Source organism: Hippopotamus amphibius, chromosome 4 (genome assembly GCF_030028045.1).
Source record: "Hippopotamus amphibius kiboko isolate mHipAmp2 chromosome 4, mHipAmp2.hap2, whole genome shotgun sequence".
Lineage (NCBI taxonomy): Eukaryota > Metazoa > Chordata > Mammalia > Artiodactyla > Hippopotamidae > Hippopotamus > Hippopotamus amphibius.
Window position 1 is genome coordinate 177,841,633 of NC_080189.1, and position 22,101 is coordinate 177,863,733.

Sequence of the window (22,101 nt, forward strand, 5' to 3'; positions counted from 1 at the left end):
TGCTGACCTTGCAGGGGCTCTGACCCTGACCTTTTCTGGCACAGCCCCTGGACCCCTTGCTCCTGCAGCTGAGCTGGGCGCCTCCCCTCCAGGATCTCCCCTGCTGACCCCAGCACCCCAACCTGGAGAGACTAGCTCCTTCCACGTTCCCAGCCGAGTTCCTCCCTCACCTGAGGAGTTCCACATCCTCCCCTGAGAGAGGTTCCTCCTCAGTAGCCAGAACAGGAGCCGCGAAGTAAAGAAAGAGCAGTAAACACACACCTGCAATAAAAGGAACCCAGTTGGTTCTTCATCCCCCTGATGTGATGGGGTCTGCATGATCTCCAGGGAGACCAGCTCCAGACAGTAATGATGACGTCACCCACAGCTGAAGGCTTAAGGGCTCTCTGCTAGGCTGCCTGCTAAGACCTCTGCCTGGATTAACCCATCTAGTCCTTGTGATGATCCTGGGAGATACATCCTATCACTCATCCCATTTTACAGATGAGGAAACTGAGGAACAGAGGGGCTCAGTCACTTCCCCTAAGGCCGCACAGCTACTCATTATTCCAGGCAAGACGTTGTCCCAACCTCGTCGATTAGAATCTCTGAGCCCCACACCCGTTCCTCCCCAGAAAGATTTTCACAGTGATGTCCCTCCAGGGACTTCAGATCTGAAGGGCTGATGCATGAGGAAACAAGGCTTGGAAGGTGAGAGGAGAGGGCCACACTCAATTCAGGATGCCAGGGAAGGCTTCCTGGAAGAGGTGATTTCTGTGCTGCCGTCAGAGGAAGGATAGAAGGTCGTGGAGAGAATGTTCTGAGTAGGAGAAAGAGTGAAGGAGGTATTTTCAAGAAACTGAAAAATTTGGGCAGATCTGGAGCAGGAAGTGAAGGGCCTGCCCAGAGGATGGGGCCACGATGGAGCTGCTGGACCACTGGGGACCTGGCAGTCGGTAGGAGAGATTCCATAGACTCCTAGGCAGCCTTACAGGAATTTAAACAGAGCGTTGATGTGAGCAGATTTGCATAGGAGAACACTGACTCTGGCTGCAGCGTAGAGAAGTGATTCTGCATCCAGGACAGGGATGCAGGCTGGGCATGCAGCGGGTTATGGTGGGAACTGGGGCCAAAGCAGGTCCAGGCTAGAGAGGGAGAGTGGGGAAGAATGGAAGCCTGCGGAGAGAACAAATGCGACCATGGGTGAATGTGAGCAGAAGGAAAAATAACCCGCACCATAGCCTCACCACTAAGCCAGTGGTTTCCAAACTGTGCTTGGGAGCCCCCAGGGGTCACAGAGGTCTGTCAAGGGTTGTCATAGAGGGAGGGTTGTGGCTCTGAGGGGTAAAAGGGGAGGATTCTCCCATGAGCCCTAGAAAGGCCTGGGATTAGCTCAAAGAGAAACCCAAGGAGACCTCAAGGCCAGGGATGAAGGTCAACCAGCTCTTAGGGTGAACCAATAGTGAAGGGGTGAGGACAAAGGCCCAGACACGGCAGGACCCCAAAGACAGATGGCGCCAGAGACCAGAGAACCCAGACACTTGTGGTCTCAACACTCTAGGGGCCTTCAGGCTCACACCCCCTCTCTGGCACTGCAAATCGAGCTGTAGACAGAGTGCACTACCTATTAAAAACATACCTGAGTTTGTGTTTGGAGATGCCTATCACATACACACAGGTGTACACACATACACAAATTAAAGTGACTTAGAAAAGAAACACAACATAATGTCAGCTGGGGCTGTCCCAGAGTGACACAATTCTTGGGAATATTTTCCAAAGTCCTTCTCTAAATTCTCTAGGTTTTTACAAGGTCCTCATGAGGATGTAAAAAACATGGAGAAAACTAAAAAGACCAATATTCCTTAAAAAAGAACAATGATCAGGGAGCTTGTTGAATCTCCCTTTTTATATATTCTGAGTTTTCACACATTCCTTCAAGGAGTTTTCAATGAGAAAACTCTCTCAAAGGAAATGTTTTTATTTACTTATTTGCAGTTTTCGTTTAAGACATGAAAAGTTAGCGGTTTCTGTAACCAGGTTGTTCAAATAGATCTAATGAATCCTGTTACCAGGAATGGTCATCTGTCCATTTCCAGTCTGAGGACAGAACGCTGTGTTGTCCCCACAGACATTTCGCAAGCGGGGGAGGAGATCTTTGCAGGATAAATGGGCAGCAGCTCCCGTGAAAGCCCAGCATCCTGGACAGGCGGCGGCTCTGGATCCACCCCCCACATCCCGCTCTCCCAGGCAGGTAATCCCTGATGCTCCCACACGGGGGGCAGAGGGCCCCCTTCCCCAGGGTGGATCTAGGCATGGGCCTGGGGTCTGTGAACATGAGGCAGCAGGGAGGCGGGAGGACTTGTGTCCTGATGCTGGGACGGTTCTGCACCTTCTGAAGACCCGTCTCCTCTCTGGGTCTCGGTTTTCATCGTGCAGAGGCAGAAACATGGCATGAAGCCTTCTGGGGTCGTTTCTGCTTTTGAATCTTTGGGATTCCGATTTGAGCCAGCTCTGCACCCCATACAGCTGTGCATCCAGCATTAGGGTGAGAACTCCCCCTCGGACCGTGAGGTGTGTTCCCTCGCCTGGCCCAGAGCTCTGCTCTCAGAGCCCAGTGTGGATGGCATTCGTGTACCGGTTCCCTCTGGGAAGAGGCTGTGGGGTCTCCAGGGAGGTTTCCTGGGCTCCACTGTCTTTCCAGGGCCCATGGCCAAGCAGACAGGAGGGTGCATCCATCCAGCAACGGCAAAAACAGGCTGCTCAGAAACAGAGCCAGTCCTCCAACCTGGCCTCATAGACAAGTGCTATTTCTCCAGGAATAATTTTGGAGGAAAATGTTTAGCTCTTTTCTAAAGAAATGAAATGGTTGCATCAGCCCTGAGTAAACAAACATCTGGGGCAAATGATTGCCTCTTTCCCTGGGCTTGTTCGAAGGCCTTTCCATTGGCTTCTGAAACTCCACTCAGCTCCCTCCCCTCCATCCCTTCTCCTCTCCTCTCCCCCTGCTCCCCCTCCTCTGCCTCTTTTCTCTCTCTCCTCCACTGCCCCCCCACCCCCCCAGCAGCGCTTTCCCCTCTGAACTCTGAGATATAGGGGCAGAAGCTGAAGGTAAACAATGCTGTTTGCTGAGGTCACCAGCTTTGACCTCAGCCTCTCTTGGGCTTTCATGCAGTAGCTCTGTCCCCTGTCCCCAGGGACCACAGTTTGGCTTGAGCCTCAGAGAGGGGGTGGCATGTGGAGGAGGTGACACCTCTGAGACTCCTCTTATGACCCCAGCACCTTCATACTCCCCTGAGCCATACCACATGTTGGACAGAGATGGGAATTGAGGCTCAGAGAGGCTCAGTCACCTACTCGTTGCCACACAGCACTCACACGTGGCCACAAGGAAATCCTGGTGCAGGGCTCGGAGACGGAGCCTACCCTGCTTGCAAGGTGGAGTCCTTGCCAAGTTTTTGGTAGTAATGCGCACCTGGAGTCCACCTGGCACGGGCTGAAAAGACGAGTCTACCCTCCTTTGCTATTTGCACAAATATTATCAGGGCCACCTAGGCTCCAGCACTGCTCCTGCTGCCTGTGGTGGCCTCTCTCAATGAACCCTCACTGCAACCAGGCACCTCGATGGGAGTGACCCCAAAGGTAACACACTTGTCATTAAGAGGCCAGGAGAAGTGCTGTGGCTTCTGACTCAGTCCAAGGCTCCTTCCTGGGGAGTAGACAGGGGACATAACAGAGAAGGAGCCCCCGCTTCCTAGTCCCCTCTAACGGTGTCTGCTCCCCCAGCAGAACGGGGGATTGGCCCTCATTGGACAGCACCTCACACCCATCACCAGCTTCCCCTCCTCGGAGCCAGGCAACCCAGCCTTCTCACCCTCGCTCTCCACTTGTTTGTTGTGTGACCTTGGAAAAGCCCCTTCCCCTCTCTGTGCCCAGTTTCTCCATTGGAGAAATTGGTAACTGTTATAGCACTTGCTTCAAAGGGTGAGAGGGAGCTCAGAGCCTCCTCATGTATGTTGAGAGCCACGTGTTTACCTACCCTGGGAGGTCACAAAGCAGCAGAGGCAGAGAGAACAGAGGCCATGTGGGGACAGTGTGTGGTGGTTGGGATATCATGTGACATGCGGAGACTTAAGGGAGTTTTGCTTTTCAGAGATGAGGGCAGAAAGAATGTCCCCCCTGCTGGCTCTGGGGCTCCTGGTGGCTGGGCTCTGCTCCAGTGTCCACTGCCTCCCAGAGGATGGGACACAGGAGAAACAGTGCAAAGTGGTGCCTGTGGACGACCACACATTAGCCTCCAGCAACACTGACTTTGCCTTCAGCCTCTACAAGCAGTTGGCTTTGGAGACCCCCAATAAGAATGTCTTCTTCTCCCCACTGAGCATCTCCATGGCCTTGGCCTTCTTGTCCCTGGGGGCCCGCGAATCCACCCTGACGGAGATCCTTGAAGGCCTCAAGTTCAACCTCACAGAGACCCCCGAGACAAAAATCCATCAGGGCTTCCAGCACTTCCTGCGGATGCTTAGCCAACCCAACAACAAGCTGCAGCTGAGCATGGGCAACGCCATGTTCGTCCAGGAGGATCTAAAGCTGCTAGAAAAGTTCATAGAAGATGCCCGGACGCTGTACGCCTCCGAGGCCTTCTCTGTCAACTTCCTGGATTCTGACACTGCCAAGAAGTTCATCAATGATTATGTGAAGAATAAAACCCAGGGGAAAATTGTGGAGTTGCTCAAAAAGCTTTCCCGAAGTACAGTGATGGTCCTGGTGAATTACATCTACTTTAAAGGTGGGTGCCCTGTTTGGATTCAGAAGGAAACACTTTCGTTTTGTGTCTTCAGGGCTATTTCTGTCCTGCCTCTGCCAAATGTGTGGTTAGGTGAAACATTACAGAGGGGGCTGCCCTTGGCTGAGGGGGGCTTGGGCACCAAGACCCTGCCTTGACCATGGGCTTTGTCTATTTTCGAGTTTTCCAAATCACGGTTGTCATTGCAGGACATGAGTGCAGAGGGGGCCACTAACGCTTTGTCTGAGGCAGAGGAGACTTTTTATTCTGACTTCAACTTGCCCGGCTGCCAGAAGGAAGGAGCTGTGCTCTCAGCTCACTCTGGGTGTCCAGGAACTCCAGCTTCCTCGCTGCGCAGATGCTTTTGGACCCGCTTAGGAAGGCCGCATCCATGTGCAGTGCGGGCAGTGTCTGACCTGGGCTCTGTCTAAGGGGACTTGGGCTTTGGTTGTCGAGGTGAGGCTGGTGGCCGTCTTCACGGTGTGACAGCCTCTGAGCAGCCTGGCCAACCCCAGGTTCTTCGCGTGTGCTCTTCTGTGACTGTGAGGGCGGAATTGGGAAGGCCACCATCTGGGCAAGCCTCAGGGAAGGACAACATCCAGGACAGACTCCTTCCCAGGCTCTAGTTGGACCAGCGCCCAGTCCCATGGAGAGAAACTCAACATTGCGGTTCTCAGCCCAGAAGTTCATAAGGACCAGAATGAAGGTGGAAAGCCTTCACACCTGGAATCAGCAGTGCAAAGAGGGACACAGAATAGATAAGGACACAGAAAATGAGCATTGAGTCAGGGGGTGGTCAGGTGCCTAAGAGACACTAGCTGTGGGGACATCTGTTCGCTCTGTGCTAGGAGCTCCTGGCTGAGCCCAGGGTAGCCCTCCTGGGTCTGTGTTTTTCTCTGTAAATGAGGGCAGAGAATCCCAGTTCTCTGGAAAACGAATGCAGGACTGTTCTGCCACGTTTGTTCTCCAAGTATCCTGTGCTTTTCTCTCCTACCACCCTGCCCTGTCCTGGGATTTTCACCACCAAAATCTGCATCCCAGGGTCACCCCAGCCAGCCCAGCTTTCCCTCTGCTCCTGCCTCTAATGCTGGGGACACAGGCAGGGGTGGAAAATAAAGAAGGAAGTGGGGAGATACACAGTCCATGAAGCCCAGGGCTCTAGTCTCCCCAAGAAGCTCCCCCATGGTGAGTCCTCCCTCCTCCTGGGGGGACACCCCAGACTTCTTCTGTGTTGACCCCACTCTTCCTTCCTGGTCCACATGTGGCTGCTGCTTCAGTCCGGCTCACAAGGTGTCAGGGACGTGTGTCCTCCCAGCAAAGCCAACAACTAACCACTGGTCACCTACACTGTTCCCTTTACGGACCAGGAGGTCCCATCTCCCCAGGCCCAGCCTCACCCCTGTCTCTCGCTTGCCCTCCACATTCCTGTTGGTTTCTCATGTGGCACAGTTTACCAGGTCTCTTTCCTGGCCCTTTTCTCAATCCAGACCTGGGGACTCACCCCAGTCCCCCAAGGCTCACCCGCCTGCCCATGTGTAGGTGCCAACCTAGCGGGGCCACCCCTAGAGGCACAGGGTGGTGGGCTGGGCTGCTGGTGTGGGGAAGGTCTCTGTTGTTTGGGGACCAGGGCAGAGGAGGGAGCAGCCTGCTGCCCTTGCACCACTGACCCCTCACCTGTCCCTCTGCCTCCAGCCCAGTGGAAGACCCTCTTTGACCCCCAGCATACGAAGCAGGCAGAGTTCCATGTGAGCGAGAACGAGACGGTGGAGGTGCCCATGATGACCATGGGCCTGAAGACGCCTTACTTCCGGGACGAGCAGCTGGGCTGCACGGTGGTGGAGCTCCCGTACAGCAGCAACGACAGCGCACTCTTCATCCTCCCTGACGAGGGCAGAATGCAGGACCTGGAAGCCAAGCTGCGCCCAGAGACGCTGAGGAGGTGGAGAGACTCACTGCAGCCCAGGTGAGTGTCCCCAGGACCCAGCGCTGTGGGCCACCTGCCTTCTCGGCCCTTCCCCGTCTTCCTGGACTCCACACCCCCGGCAACAGGGCCTCAGTCATGTCCAGGGGTGGGGGCAGTGGTGGGAGAGCCCGTCCAGGGATGACCTTGCCCTTGGCTGCCTGCGTGGCTCTGGGCCTGAATGGTTCGTTCTCTAAGATGATGACATGGGAGGGGGCAGGGCTGCGGGCTCCTCTGACACAAAGATGCGCTGAGTCCAGAGGACCCTCACACAACCCCCAGCACCCACGCTGCTCTCCCTGTGGCTCCGCCTCTTGAAGGAGGAGGGGGTGTTGGAACTGGGGTCAGCTGAGGGCTCAGGTGAGACAGGCCTGAAGTCTAATTTAGACCCTGAGGGTAGGTCAGCAAATAAAACACTAAATTCCCTGTTCTCAGGACACTGTTTTTGTAATTGGGCAAGAGTGACATAAAATAAATATACTAAATTCTTCGGTCGATAGAGAGGTGAGAAATGGGGACGTGTGTAATGATAAAGAAAAATATGAAAATTTTAGCCAGAGGTAGCTTGTGACTGTAAGTGGAGCAGCCATTAGGTGATGTTTGAAGTGAGGGCTTGAGCCGTGTGGATGTGCTGGGAAAAGCATTCTTGGCAGAGGGAACAGCCAGTGCAAAGCCTCTAAGGCAGGAGCGAGCCTGGTGTGATTGAGGATTAGTGAGGCCAGAGCAGCAGAGCAGAAGGAGTGAGAGGGAAAGCTGGGAGAGGTCAGGGCCCCAGGGAAGATTTAGGTCCCTTAGGGCCTTGCAGACGCCTTGACAGACTCCCAGTACAAGGGAAATGGAGACTCATCACAAGGTGTTGGCCAAAGAGCGGGTGACCTGAGTAATATTTTCAAAGGATCGCCCAGGTTGTCCTTGGAGACAGACCACAGAGGCCAAGCAAGGAGGCAGGGAGGCCAGCCTGGAGCCCAGGGCACTCATCCATGGGGAGCCGCTGGGGGTGGACCAGGAGGATCCAGCATGTGTGGGAAGGGGTCGGCTTCTGGATAAACTGAGGGCAGACACACAGGCCAGGGTGTGGAATTCAGGAGACCAGTAACAAGGCTGACAGCAGAGGGAGAGGTAGTGCTGGATCCAGTGTCTACGGGGGCGTATAGGGAGGGTGTGTAGGCAGCTGTGCAGGGGGATGGGGGAGCCCCAGATCTAGAGTCCCACTCCCAGGTTCCCGCTCCCCTGGGCATTACCTGTGCTTCTCTGTGGCTCAGCTCCCTACTGAGAGAGGAGGGGTGTCTTTGACCCACTATCCTGCGAAGAAGATTCTGCAGATCCAAGGAGGGAATAGGTGTGGAAGGTTCTTTATAAACTGCAAATGATGAGACACCTGCCTAGACGTGACCTTGAGGCTGTAGCCCTTTCCCCAACCCTTGTCCAGGAGACCGGATTCCTAGCATCTGGGCTCCCTGTTTCTCAGCCCCTCCTCACTGCAGATTCAGGAGACCCCAGGACACAGGGAACCACCCTCCCCTTGCATGTACTCCCTTCCCAACCCTTTCCTTCCTCAAACACCAAGAGGTACCACAGGGCCGGGACTTAATGAATCGTTGTAAATATACACAATATTCACTAAACACCTTGATTTAGAAATAACTGAAGGAACATGCATCTACACATTCCCGGTCCATGCAGGGTGCTCGGTAAGAATTTGTTTAAAGAATGCAAAAAGAAGGGCAGGAGGGAGGCAAGGAGGAAGGAAGGGAGGAAGGAAGGAAGGAGGAAGGAAGGAAGGAAGGAAGGAAGGAAGGAAGGAAGGAAGGAAGGAAGGATGGAAGGAAGGAAGGATGGAATGACGATGAGGAGGAATACATACCTTCCTGCTCCCAAGGAGCTCAGCGTTTAATGGGAGCCACAGACAGCCTCAGCGTTTAATGCGAGCCACAGCCTTTCTATTTGGCATCTGTAAAGACCATGCACTGTGACCAGAGTCTTAAGGGAAATGTAGACAAAGAGAGAGGGACGCCTGGGGGCGTTGCTCCAAGAACACGCTGCCCGCTCTGCTCAGAAGCAGAAGCAGAAGCAGTCCTGCCCTCAGGGAGCTCACTGCGGAGGCAAGATGAGGACCTTCAACTGGCTGGTTCAGGTCCCCAGGGCTCTTGAGTGCGGCCCCCAGCCCTCCACATCCCGCCCAAACCCCTGTCTGTCTGACCCTCACCTTGCTTCCCTCTTTCCTGCAAGCACATCCACCCACCTCCTGATTCTCTTCCCTCAGCCAGCTTAGTCCTCTCCTTGGGACTCAGGCTGGATGCCACCTCCTGCAGGAAGCCTTCCTGGTGCCCATGGAGTAGCCCCCCAGCACAGTCTCCCAGCAGCTGTGGAATCCCTGTTGGAGGGGGGGGCTTTGCCGTGTCCTGCAGGCTTGCAAGGGCCAGGCGTGGGCACTGCCACAGCCCCCGTCCTGGTGTGCTGCCTGGCATGTTAGACTCCTGCAGGCGGGAATGGATATTTAACAAATCAAGGAGAGTTAGACTGAGGGGTCTAGAAACTGAGGAAAGGGGTACTAATCGAGGGAGAAGGGGGTGGTTGGGAAGCAATCCTGGGAAGATTCTGTGAGGTGGGGAAAGGTGAGCATCTTTTCAAGCACGTGTTCAAATTTCTGTTTCTCATTTCCTAGTCAGATACATGAACTCTACCTGCCGAAATTCTCCATCTCCAGCTACTATGAGCTGAAAGACATACTTTCCCAGCTGGGCATCAGGAAAATCTTCATCCCTGGGGCTAACCTGTCAGGAATCACAGGGACAGACAGCCTGGTGGTATCCAAGGTGAGTCTTCAAACATTGCACCATTCAACTTCCATATCAGAGCATGAAAATGGAGGCCAGGCAGATGTCAGGTAATCTTTTTTTTTTTTTTTTTTATTTAAGAACTTCCATAGTTCATTTTATTATTTTCTTCATTCTTTTTTTTCTTTAAGAACTTTTATTGAGATATATTTGACATACAATAAACTGCATATATTTAATGTGTATAATTTGATGTCAGGTCATCTTGAATTTGCAAAATCACTGCATTTCTTATAACTCACTCACCCTCCCTGGGACTCCCCAAGCCCAGGAGAGCTAGGTTACAATCATGTCGGGGTCAGGTCCCCACCTTCCCTGAAATACAATGTGACACAGAAGCCTGTCGTTGGGAAGGACCTGGGGTGGAATCAGCAGCGGACCCCATGCCAAGCTCCATCGTTCACGTCCTATAGAGCCAATAATCAAACTCCTGCATCCCTCCAGCATTTCATCTCTAAGGGGAGCATGATAGTTCTTGGCTCCGGTGCAGCGCCTAGCAGAGTAGGTAAGAGGTACAGGGATTAACTACGGCTACAAGGCCATCTGGATGAAAATACACTAAGAGCACGAGAGAGGACCACCAGGGCCGCTGGTCCTGTGATCCTACAAGCAGAGAAGTCAGAGTGGATGGGGGAGGCTGGGCAGCCCTGCAGTCTCCCCTGAACCCCACCTGCCAAAGGACCTGGTAAAGGAGGCACGTGTGCCAAGGGGCCTCCAGGGTCCAGGGATGGGAAGCCACGTCCTATGCAAAGTAGCTGAGGGCTCAAGGACATTTCAGCTTCAGCAGGAGAGGAGTAGAAAGCAGTGCCCAACCATCTGCTGCTTTGACGTGGAGTGGCTGTGGACAGTTGCCTGCAAGAAAAATGCCTTGTCGTGCCCCTCCCCCCTACACTAGGAGGTGTTTTGGGGACAACAGAGTCTCTGAGTTAGGAGAGGGAGCCCTGTTCTTTGCCTGTCTGACACTGGGCACATCAGGCACAACCTTTGACTTCAGTTTGCACATCAGTTCATCACGACTATGCAGTGCAGCTGACAGGTGTGTTGGGAGGACAAATGAATAGAACAGGTTAAGAGCACAGTGACAGGCCAGCGGCAGAAGGTGGCTGGAGGTCAGTGCCCTTAGAGGCGCTCAGGCAGCTGCTCACCTCCCGCTCCCCTCGTCTCTGGTGGGTAATGCTCTGGTGTCCCCACAGGTGGTCCACAGCGCTGTGCTGGATGTGGACGAGGAGGGCACGGAAGCAGCTGCTGCCACGGCAATCATCGTGGAAAGAAAACCGATAGGGAGGATCATTGTGCGTTTCAACAGGCCCTTCCTGATTTCAGTAATTCTCAAAAAGAGCCAGAGCATCATCTTTTTGGGCAAAGTCACCAACCCCAGGGAAGAGTAGAGATCCCCTCTGAGGGGCAGTTCTGTTCACCAAGGAGTTGGCTGCCCAGGTCCCTGGGTGCAGCCTGGCCCCTGTGTACTGAGGAGCCACCTTTCCTGATGCTACCTGCTCAGCCTTGGGAGGTGACAGTGACCCTGCTGGGGGCTGCACATGCACAGGGAGTCTGTGCCCTGCTCACCAGGAGGCTCAAAGCCTCCAACAGCAATAAAGCACCTTGGAGTCGACTCTTTTCTGTGTGTCTCTGCCCTGATCTGCCTGATTCCATGCTCTTGCCCCTGCCTGGGCCCCGAGGCCAAGCCCCGCCGACCTCCCACACATGCTCAGCCCACCCCAGACTCTGGGCCCCTCCGTCTCAGCCTCACCAGCCACCTTTGTGCCTATGACCAAGGTTACTGGATCTCAGGCCCAGGACTGGGAGGGGCCCCTGCTGCCTGATGCCCACTTCCAGGGCCTCTGGTCCCAGGTCCAGGTTCACTCCTCCCTCCCCAGGGCCCAGGATGTGCCTTTGTGCTGACCTTGCAGGGGCTCTGACCCTGACCTTTTCTGGCACAGCCCCTGGACCCCTCGCTCCTGCAGCTGAGCTGGGCCTTCCCTCCAGGATCTCCCCTGCTGACCCCAGCACCCCAATCTGGAGAGACTAGCTCCTTCCATGTTCCCAGCCGAGCTCCTCCCTCACCTGAGGAGTTCCACATCCTCCCCTGAGAGAGGTTCCCCCACAGTAGACAGAACGGGGGCCGCGAAGTAAAAAAGAGCAGTAAACACACACCTGCAATAAAAGGAACCCAGTTGGTTCTTCATCCCCCTGATGTGATGGGGGCTGCGTGATCTCCAGATGGTAATGATGACGTCACCCACAGCTGAAGGCTTGAGGGCTCTCTGCCAGGCTGCCTGCTAAGACCTCTGCCTGGATTAACCCATCTAGTCCTTGTGATGATCCTGGGAGATACATCCTATCACTCATCCCATTTTACAGATGAGGAAACTGAGGAACAGAGGGGCTCAGTCACTTCCCCTAAGGCTGCACAGCTACTCATTATTCCAGGCAGGACGTTGTCCCAACCTCGTCGATTAGAATCTCTGAGCCACACACCCGTTCCTCCCCAGAAAGATTTTCACAGTGATGTCCCTCCAGGGACTTCAGATCTGAAGGGCTGGTGCATGAGGAAACAAGGCTTGGAAGGTGAGAGGAGAGGGCCATGCTCAATTCAGGATGCCAGGGAAGGCTTCCTGGAAGAGGTGATTTCTGTGCTGCCGTCAGAGGAAGGATAGAAGGTCGTGGAGAGAATGTTCTGAGTAGGAGAAAGAGTGAAGGAGGTATTTTCAAGAAACTGAAAAATTTGGGCAGATCTGGAGCAGGAAGTGAAGGGCCTGCCCAGAGGATGGGGCCACGATGGAGCTGCTGGACCACTGGGGACCTGGCAGTCGGTAGGAGAGATTCCATAGACTCCTAGGCAGCCTTACAGGAATTTAAACAGAGTGTTGATGTGAGCAGATTTGCATAGGAGAACACTGACTCTGGCTGCAGCTTAGAGATGTGATTCTGCATCCCGGACAGGGATGCAGGCTGGGCATGCAGCGGGTTATGGTGGGAACTGGGGCCAGAGCAGGTCCAGGCTAGAGAGGGAGAGTGGGGAAGAGTGGAAGCCTGTGGAGAGAACAAATGCAACTATGGGTGAATGTGAGCAGAAGGAAAAATAACCCACATTTGGGTTTGGCTCCTGGGTTATGACAAAGCATCCCCTAAGGAAGGACCTCCAGGAGGAGAAACACATTGGGGGCAAGGGGATAGCTTCAGGTTCGGACCCCAGGTGCGGGGTTCTCAGGAGGCAGCCAAGGGATGTGCTCAGGGGATTTCAGGAGAGAATCAGGGCTGGAGGGAAGCATGAGGATTCATCCCCCCAGGAGGGGCATGTGAACACTGAAGGGAGGAGGTCCCCTAAGCTGAGTGTCATTGGGTGGGTGGGGGAGGGCACCAGAAAGGGCAGGGCATCAAGAAGAGGGAGTAGAGTGGGGAGGAGGGGGGAGGATGGGAGGAAAACTGTCACCCCAGGAGCACTGGAGAGGTACCCAGGGGACAGGGGAGTGGCCTTAGGGGTAAAGGAAAGATGAATGGTCCATGGGATGCAGTCATCTAAAGCCACAGTGGCCAGGGCAAGGACAGGGTGAGCAGAGTGACGGGAGGCCTGTCCTGGGCTGGAGAGGGAGAGAGGGAGAGCGAGAGGAGGGGTAGATGACCTTTCTAGAGTTTAGCCTTCAGGGCAGTGTGAGCTGGGCTGGAGTTGCCTTCTGTGCTTTAAAAACCCTGGAACCTTGGGCCCATTTGTGTGACCTTAGGAAAGATTCAGGAAGTGGGGTGAGAGCCACCAAGCCTACAGCGTGGCACAACTCCTAAGGGACAGTTAATAGAGGTGACTTGACTCACCCATAACCTGGGACTACACAGGGAGCACCCAGCAGGCTGGCACCCAGCATCCCTGGAGAGAGCATAGTGCCTGAGATGGAGGAGATGGGAGGGAATCCAGACCAGGTGGAGGGCAAGAGTCAAGATATCCTTGTCAGTTGCTAAGTGGGCTTAGTGTTCCTCTTCTCTTTCCCCTGGCACCAAGAGGTCACCTATCTACTGGTCTCCAATTGTTGTCTTTGCTGTGCTTCCCAATACTGACACCTGCTTGGACATCTTTGTCCTTGTTCTATTTTTCTATCTAATCTACCATTTCCTTTATCCATTTACACTTAGTTTGTTGCCCTATCTTGGCTATTGTGTGTATAATGCTGAAATCAACAGGTGCACGCACATGTTTTGTCATGGTAGTGATGTTGTTTTCTTTGGATGTACTTAGAAGTGGAAATGAGGATCATATGAAAGTTCTACTTTTAATTTTTTACAGAATCTCATTAACTTTCTACAGTGATTCTTCTGGTTTACATCCCACCAACAGTGTACAAGGGTTCCCATTGCTCTACATCCTGGCCAACACTTGGTATCTCTTTTTGATAACAGCCATTCTAACTGGTGTGAGGTGATTTCTCTTTGTGGTTTTGATCTGCATTTCCCTGACCTTTACTGATGTTGATCACCTTATCATGTCCTTGTTGGCCTTTTGTATGTCTTTTTTTGAAAGTGTCCAACAGGTTATCTGCTCTTTTAAAAATGAGATTATTATTATTTTTTTTAATTTTATTTATTTATTTATTATTTTTTTGAGGGGTACACCAAGTTCAATCATCTGTTTTTATACACATATCCCCGTATTCCCTCCCTTCCTTGACTTCCCCCGCCTCGAGTCCCCCCCACCCTCCCCGCCCCAGTCCTCTAAGGCATCTTCCATCCTCGAGTTGGACTCCCTTTGTTATACAACAACTTCCCACTGACTATCTATTTTACAGTTGGTAATATATATATGTCTGTGCTACTCTCTCGCTTCGTCTCAGCTTCCCCTTCACCCCCCCAAACCTCGAGTTCTCCAGTCCATTCTCTGCATCTGTGTCCTTGTTCTTGTCACTGAGTTCATCAGTACCATTTTTAGATTCCGTATATGTGAGTTAGCATACAATATTTGTCTTTCTCTTTCTGACTTACTTCACTCTGTATGATAGACTGTAGTTCTATCCACCTCATTACATATAGCTCCATCTCATCCGTTTTTATAGCTGAGTAATATTCCATTGTATATATATGCCACATCTTCTTTGTCCATTCACTTGTTGATGGACATTTAGGTTGCTTCCATGTCCTGGCTATTGTAAATAGTGCTGCAATAAACATTATGGTACAAGTTTCTTTTGGGATTATGGTTTTCTTTGGGTATATGCCCAGGAGTGGGATTACTGGATCATATGGTAGTTCTATTTGTAGTTTTTTAAGGAACCTCCAAATTGTTTTCCATAGTGGCTGTACTAACTTACATTCCCACCAACAGTGCAGCAGAGTTCCCTTTTCTCCACACCCTCTCCAACATTTGTTGTTTCCAGATTTTGTGATGATGGCCATTCTGATCGGTGTGAGGTGATACCTCATTGTGGCTTTGACTTGCATTTCTCTGATGATCAGTGATGTTGAGCATCTTTTCACGTGTTTGTTGGCCATCTGTATGTCTTCTTTGGAGAAATGTCTATTTAGGTCTTCTGCCCATTTGTGGATTGGGTTATTTGCTTTTTTGGTATTAAGCTTCATGAGCTGCTTGTATATTTTGGAAGTTAATCCTTTGTCCGTTGTTTCATAGGCAATTATTTTTTCCCATTCTGAGGGTTGCCTTTTAGTCTTGTTTATGGTTTCTTTTGCTGTGCAAAAGCTTTTAAGTTTCATGAGGTCCCATTTGTTTATTCTTGATTTTATTTCCATGATTCTAGGAGGTGGGTCAAAAAGGATCTTGCTTTGATGGATGTCATAGGGTGTTCTGCCTATGTTTTCCTCTGGGAGTTTTATAGTGTCTGGCCTTACATGTAGGTCTTTAATCCATTTGGAGTTTATTTTTGTGTATGGTGTTAGGAAGTGTTCTAATTTCATTCTTTTACATGTTGCTGCCCAATTTTCCCAACACCACTTATTGAAGAGGCTGTCTTTTTTCCATTGTATATGCGTGCCTCCTTTGTCAAAGATAAGGTGCCCACATGTGTTTGGGCTTACTTCTGAGTTCTCTATTCTATTCCATTGATCTTCCTTTCTATTTTTGTGCCGGTACCATACTGTCTTGATCACTATGGCCTTGTAGTATAGTTTGAAGTCAGGAAGCCTGATTCCACCAACTCCATTTTTTCTTCTCAAGATTGCTTTGGCTATTCGGGGTCTTTTGCCTTTCCATACAAATAGTAAGATTTCTTGCTCTAGTTCTGTGAAAAATGCCATTGGTTATTTGATTGGGATTGCATTGAATCTGTAAATTGCTTTGGGTAGTATAAAAATGAGATTATTTATTTTATTGCTATTAAGTTGCATGAGTTCCCTATATATATTTTTAAGTTTGTATTTATTTATTTATTTATTTATTTATTTATTTATTTAGCTGGTCTGGGTCTTCATTGCTGCATGCAGGCTTTCTCTCTAGTTGCTTTAACTGGGGACTATTCTTTGTTGTGGTGCGTGGGCTTCAGTAGTTGCAGCATGTGGGCTCAATAGTCGTAGCTCCTGGGCTCTAGAGCACAGGCTCAGTAGTTGTGGTGCATGGGCTTAGATGCTCTGTAGCATGGGATCTTCCTGGACCAGGGATCGAAGGCATGTCCCCTGTCATTGGCAGGTGGATTCTTAACCACTGTGCCACCAAGGAAGTACCGAGTTCCTTACATATTTTTAATATTAACCCCTTATCAGATAGATGGTTTGCAAATATTCTGCCATTCTGCAGGTTGCTTTTCCATTTTGTTGATTATTTCATTTGCTGAACAGAAGCTTTTGAGTTTGAGCTGGTCCCGCTCATTTACTTTTGCTTCTGAGTTTATCCTTTTGGTGTCATATACAATGAATCATTGCCAAGACCAATGTTAAGGAACCCCTTCCCGCATTTTCCACTAGAAGTTTAGAGATTTCATGTCTTATGTTTAAGTCTTTCATCTATTTTGAGCTAATTTTTGTGAGTAGTGTAAGATAGGGGTCCAATTTTATTCTACTGCATGTGATTATACAGATTCCTCAATGCAGTTTATTGAAGAAACACTGTTTTCCTCATTGAGTGGTCTTAGATCCCTGCTCAATATTAGTAGTCTGTATGTGCAAGAGTTAATTTCTGGGCTCCTGATTCTGTTCTTTTATCTATGTGTATTTTTTATGCCATTACCACACTGTTTGCTTACTAGAGCTGTGTAATACTGTTTGAAATCAGCAAGTATGAGGCCTCCAGTTTTGTTCTTTTTCTTTTTTTCATGATTGCTTTGGAAAACTGCATACATGGGGGAATTAAACTCCCGAGGGGACGACAAAGGCCAATGTCATCCTCAGAGAGAACAGAGAACGGGGAGGGGGTCACCCTGTGGTCAGCCCAGGGGGATGTGGAGTCCACACTCTGCACGCCAAGCTCAGCTCCACGGCTCACTCTGGGCTGTTCTTTATTACCTGTGTGACCCAGTGTGCTGAGCCTCTCACCACCCTGAGCTTCTTTCTCCTTGTTTGTAAAGTGAGGGTGAATACTCTTACAAGGGTGAGTCAAAAATTATCGGCACTCTGGCTGTAGAATTTATTTTAATTAACTTTTAGGAAAGACAAATACATCATTTTTTGACATAATCTCCTTGCTTTTCAATACACTTTGTCCATCTGTCATCAAGCTTTCGTATTCCCTCATTAAAAAAATGTTTTAAGCCAAGCTGCGAGACATGAATGCACCACTGTCTTCACTTCTTCATCAGAAGTGAATCATCGTCTTTGTAGGGCTGCTTTTAGGGGACCAAACAGGTGAAAGTCCGATGGAGCAAGATCAGGGCTATAGGGAGGAGGCTTTAACACCTCAAAACGAAGTTATTGCAGAGTGTCACCAGTATGGGCAGAAGTGTGTGGACATGCACACCCTCGGACCACAAAACCTGAATCACTGCACGCTGCTTTTCTTTTGTGCAAATCACAAGTGGGGCATCCATTTTTGCTTGCACCACAGTTACAAATGAACTGATGTAAGACATTCACACCTGCACAGCAGTGACTGGGGAGATGGTAGCCTTGAACGGGCAATGCTGATAAGACAGTGAGGCCAACAGAAGTTTTTATATAACCGGAGTGAGGATAACTTTTGACTCACCCTTGTACAATAGCAGAATACTATTATGATATATAAGCACTATTTCTCTCCCTGGTCTCCTTAACCTCACCGGAAGGTGGTTAATTTTAGAGAAAAAATGTATCACTGTGGTATAAGCTGCTCCAAATGTGGGTGTGGATCTGAAGGCAAGGCTCTACCTGGCTTTGAGATCTGGGGCAATTACCTAACATTTGTGCCTCAGTTTTCCCTTCTCTCAAGTGGACATGATAGTATCTATCTTGCTGGGCTGCAAAGAGATTTCAACGAAAATTAATTATGCACAGTGCCTGGCTTGATAATAAGGCCTTCATACTTAGATTGTGTGTGTGTGTGTGCATGTGTGCTTGTGTGTAAGACACTCACATATAACATGATAACTCTCCATGGATGGGTATATGAGTAATGCCATATTGCCTCAGGATAATAACTTTTCTTGTTTTGAAATGTCAGTCTCCTCATCTGTAAAATGGGACCATTAATGTTAGCCTCATCAGTTTCACCCAGGTGTGAAATTTAAAGGAGATCATGGATGTGAATAGCCCTGGAGACCCAGAGAGCACTGTACACATATGAGGAGGATTGAGTTCATCTGCTGAATTAGGAGTGTGATTAAGGAGGGAAGACTACAACCTTACTGGCTCCTTTGGAGAAAATAAAAGAGCTCCCTGCCTTGGGATTCTTCCTGCTCTAATCCATGCCTCCTGGGAGCTTCCAGAGGAAAGGAACTCATGCCCCTTCAGTGCTTGCCTCCAGGGTTACTCCAAGTGGAGGTCACAACCCTCCTGCAGAAGAATCACCTGCTGGAGGAAGGAAGGAGAGCTTCTTAAATGCAGGGTCCCTGACTTAGCTCTGCCCTAAATCAGAATATCCTGGGATGAGTGTAGGATGCCTGCATTTTAAACAAGCTCCCCAGGGAGTTGTTACACACCAAATTTGGAAAATGCTTCTTTGAAAGAAACTCAACAAGTAGCATTAAAGAGATGATGAGTTCCCCATCACTGGAGATATTCAAGCAGAGGCATCAAGTATTCAGTGGGCAGACACTGATTAAGTGCCTCCTATGTCTAAATTAGCAGGGGAGGCTTCCCAGATGCTGAAAAGAGTAGGGCTGGGCTGTGAATGGAGCCCTGGTTCCCAGATGAAGTTTCCACTTTGGACATATGCACTCTCACCTCTGAGGAGCACGTGATTCTTCAAAGCTGCTGTAGTGTCATCTCGAGCTCTTATACCCAGGCCTCAAGCCTCCCCTGGGTCTGCTTCTCTACATACTTGTGGATGGGTTTCTGGGCCTCCAGCACTTCCCAGCTGGCGCCCAGGCCCAGGCCACTGAACGCACGTGGCCCATGCGGTCAAAGGAGCTGGGGGTCCCGCTCAGGGAGTCTGAGCAGCAGATCCTGAAAGCTGTCCTGGATCTTGGCCTCGGACCCACAGTGAGGTTGAACTAGGTGCTCCAGGAGGTGGGTCCTGCTGGCCCATGGGGACCCAAGGAAGAACATGTCCAAGGCCAACGAAATGGTTACTGGGGAGAAGGGAATGTTCTATCCAGAGACATCCAAGCCAACTGTCTGTAGGGGCTGAAGGCAAAACCTATGTCGCTCTCAGAGATTTTGTGGTAGCACAGGGCTGACCTGGGTGCTGGGGTGGGTGAGATCAGAATCTTCTTGGCTAACCAGGCCAGACAATGAGCCACGGCCGAGCACACTGACCATCGGCCACCACCGAGGGACCTCCATCCCCTGGGGCCCTTGGTCTGGAAGGAGAAGCAGGGAAGGACAACACAGAGGCAACAGTAACAGTGATCAGTGACATTCTCGGAGCGTCTGCTCTGCGCCTGGCACTGTGCATATGCCACAGGGTCGTGACCTCTTGGCATTTTTACCACAGTCATTGGTGTGAGCACTGTATTCACACCACCATTTAATAGGGAAGAAAAGGGAGGCTGGGGAAGGTGAGGGAGCTGCCCAAGGTCCAGCAGTGGGAAGGGGGTGGAGTCAGGACTGAACCCAGAGCCTGGCCGGGGGCGGATTCCTGACCAGATGAGAGGAACACCAAGCGGACGTCCTGTCTGAACAGAAGCCCGGGTACCTTGTGCACCTGCTGGGACCACCCTAACCTCCCAGTGTGCATGGGGCTCTGCTTGCTTCTGTGGGTGGGGATCCTGCTTCCTCTATCCTTGGAATCTGGCGGCATCCCAGCTGAATCTCAAGTCAGCTGAGTCTTCTCCAGCTGCATCCCCTGGCCTGGGAGGGGCCCTCTGCCCTCTCCAGATGGCACACAGGTCCCCTCCTTCCCACCCCTGCTGCTTCCCCGGCTCACACACAGAGTGTCAGTCTCATCAGACACCCTCAGAGCCCTCCTCAAATCCTGGCCCCTCTGTGACCCAGACCCTAACCTTGGGTGATTGATTTAGCCCCTCTGAGTCCTGTTTCTCATCCCTGGTCTTGAAGTTGCAGAGAGCTCCTGAGGGGTGCAGGGGCAGGAAGAGCCTCATATGCAGTTGGGGTCCTGGAGACCTGAGCTCATCTCCAGGCTCTGCTGCTGTACAGAAGCCCATCAACTTTTCTCACATCACCTGACCTCTCTGCGCTGTTCCTGCCTCTCTGGGGTGATGTCAGAATCCCACGTCTCTGAGTGGGTAGAAAATCACCGTGATCATGCACCAGGCTGACCCTACCTAGGACCTGGGACTTTATTCCCCCAATGGACTTGAGTCCTCCCTGCCCTCCCTTGATTGAGTATCAGCAGATCTCAGGGAGACCCAGAATCTGTGTTAGTAAGGGCCTGAGCTGGCTCTTGGCTGCATTTCACCAGTCATTGTTATCCTTTTAAAAGGTAAATCAGGTTGTTCACTTCCTGCTGGAGACCTCCAATGGCCCCCAGCACACTGAGGAGAAATCCCCACTCCTCATTACCACTTAGAGGCCCTACATGATCTGGCACTTGCCAAACTTCTGTCCTCACCTCTGATCATCCTTCCCCTCCTTACCTCTGCTCTAACCACCCTGGCTTTCTTGCTATTGTAGAATGTAGCAAGCTGCTTCCTGCCTCAGGACATTTGCACCTGCTGTTAGCTGCTAGAGCAGCCTCTCTCCAGCCCATTTCATGGCTCACTCCCTCACTTCACTCATTCTCTGTTCAAAGTTCACATCCTCAGGGAGGCCCCACCTCTGTCCTGGCCGCTCTATACCCTGCTTTAGTGAACTTCCTCCCTTCTGGAATCATATGAAATATTTCTTTGGCTTCCTCACTAGAGGTAAGCTTTTTCTGTGTCCTTCTCTGCTCAATTCCTAGTGCTCAGCATAGAGTGGACACTCAAACACTATTTATTCAAAGAACTGATGGCCCATGGGCACCCTTTGGGAAACCCCATTCTAGGGCCTCAGCCTTTCCCCCCGAAGCACAAGCATTTCCCTGCTGCCTGGGGACTCACCCCCAACCCCTGACCATCCCAGCTCCCCTGCCACTGTCCTGCTTGGCCCCTCTGGGCTTGGGTTAATTATTGACAGGGTGGATCATCATCACAGCTCTCCATCGTGCCTCTGGTTTTCCAGAGGACCTTGGCCAATCAACCTTTCTGTGATTTGTTTGTATGTTTATTTTGGCTGCTCCATGTGGCATGCAGGATCTTAGCTCCCTGATCAGGGATCAAACCTGTGCCCCCTGCAGTGGAAGTGCAGTGTTTTAATCACTGGACCACCAGGGAAGTCCCTAGTCCTGGACCTTTCTAAACATGAGTTCCCTTGTCTGTAAGAAAAAGAAACAACTGCAACTCCACCTCCAGGGAAGCCTCATCTGTGAAGATTTGTGCCTTATCACTTATTTATGGACAGAGGACAGGCTGGTCTCCATCTACCCATTTGCCTGGTAATCTACTTTGGTGAATATCTCAGTCAGATTGAAAATTCTATGATTTTATTCTCTTTTTCTATTTAAAATTCATCCATTCCTTCACTGAACAAACATCGACTGAAAAACTATCATGTGTCGGAACTTGAGCTACATGCTGGGGGTGCAAGATGGATGAGACACAGCTGCTTCCTGGGGGAGCTTGGAGCCAGTGAAGACAGACACTCAGGATTCATACAGAGCAGTGTGCCAGCCTACCCAGGGCCCCCAACCCGTAGAGCTTCTGAGCTAACACGAAGCCTTGATTCAATCAGTTTTCCCAATGTACAGATGGGAAAACGGAGGCCTGGAGAGAAGCTTATCCCTTCCCTCCTTGACTCACTCCTTCAACAAATAATCTGCTGAATATGAGGGACTGGCAGCCTGGGCCCAGCCTAGAAGGAGCTCACCAGCTTCTGCTTGAGGTGGAAATGCAGAGCAATGGCAGCCAGAGGAGGCCGGCACAGGGGAGACTGCAAGAAACAAGGAGGCAGGGAATTCCTGGAAGGCTTTCTAGAGGAGGTGACCCCTGAGCTGAGGT

The 22,101-nt window shown here is 51.0% G+C and overlaps 1 protein-coding gene across 2 annotated transcripts; it reads left to right on the forward strand.

Annotated features, from left to right (window-relative positions):
- Positions 1 to 2,135: 2,135 nt before the first annotated feature.
- LOC130852226 (serpin A3-6-like) lies at positions 2,136 to 11,169 on the forward strand. 2 transcript variants are annotated; one of them, XM_057733064.1, is made up of 5 exons: positions 2,136 to 2,233; positions 4,133 to 4,768; positions 6,458 to 6,728; positions 9,391 to 9,541; positions 10,756 to 11,169. In XM_057733064.1, the coding sequence occupies exons 1-5, from the start codon at positions 2,149 to 2,151 to the stop codon at positions 10,948 to 10,950; spliced, it is 1,338 nt and encodes a 445-aa protein (XP_057589047.1). In that variant the 5' UTR covers positions 2,136 to 2,148; the 3' UTR covers positions 10,951 to 11,169. The 2 variants fall into 2 exon arrangements, with proteins under 2 accessions (XP_057589047.1, XP_057589048.1); XM_057733065.1 differs by having other exon boundaries at positions 2,159 to 2,229.
- The last annotated feature ends 10,932 nt before the right edge of the window (positions 11,170 to 22,101 follow it).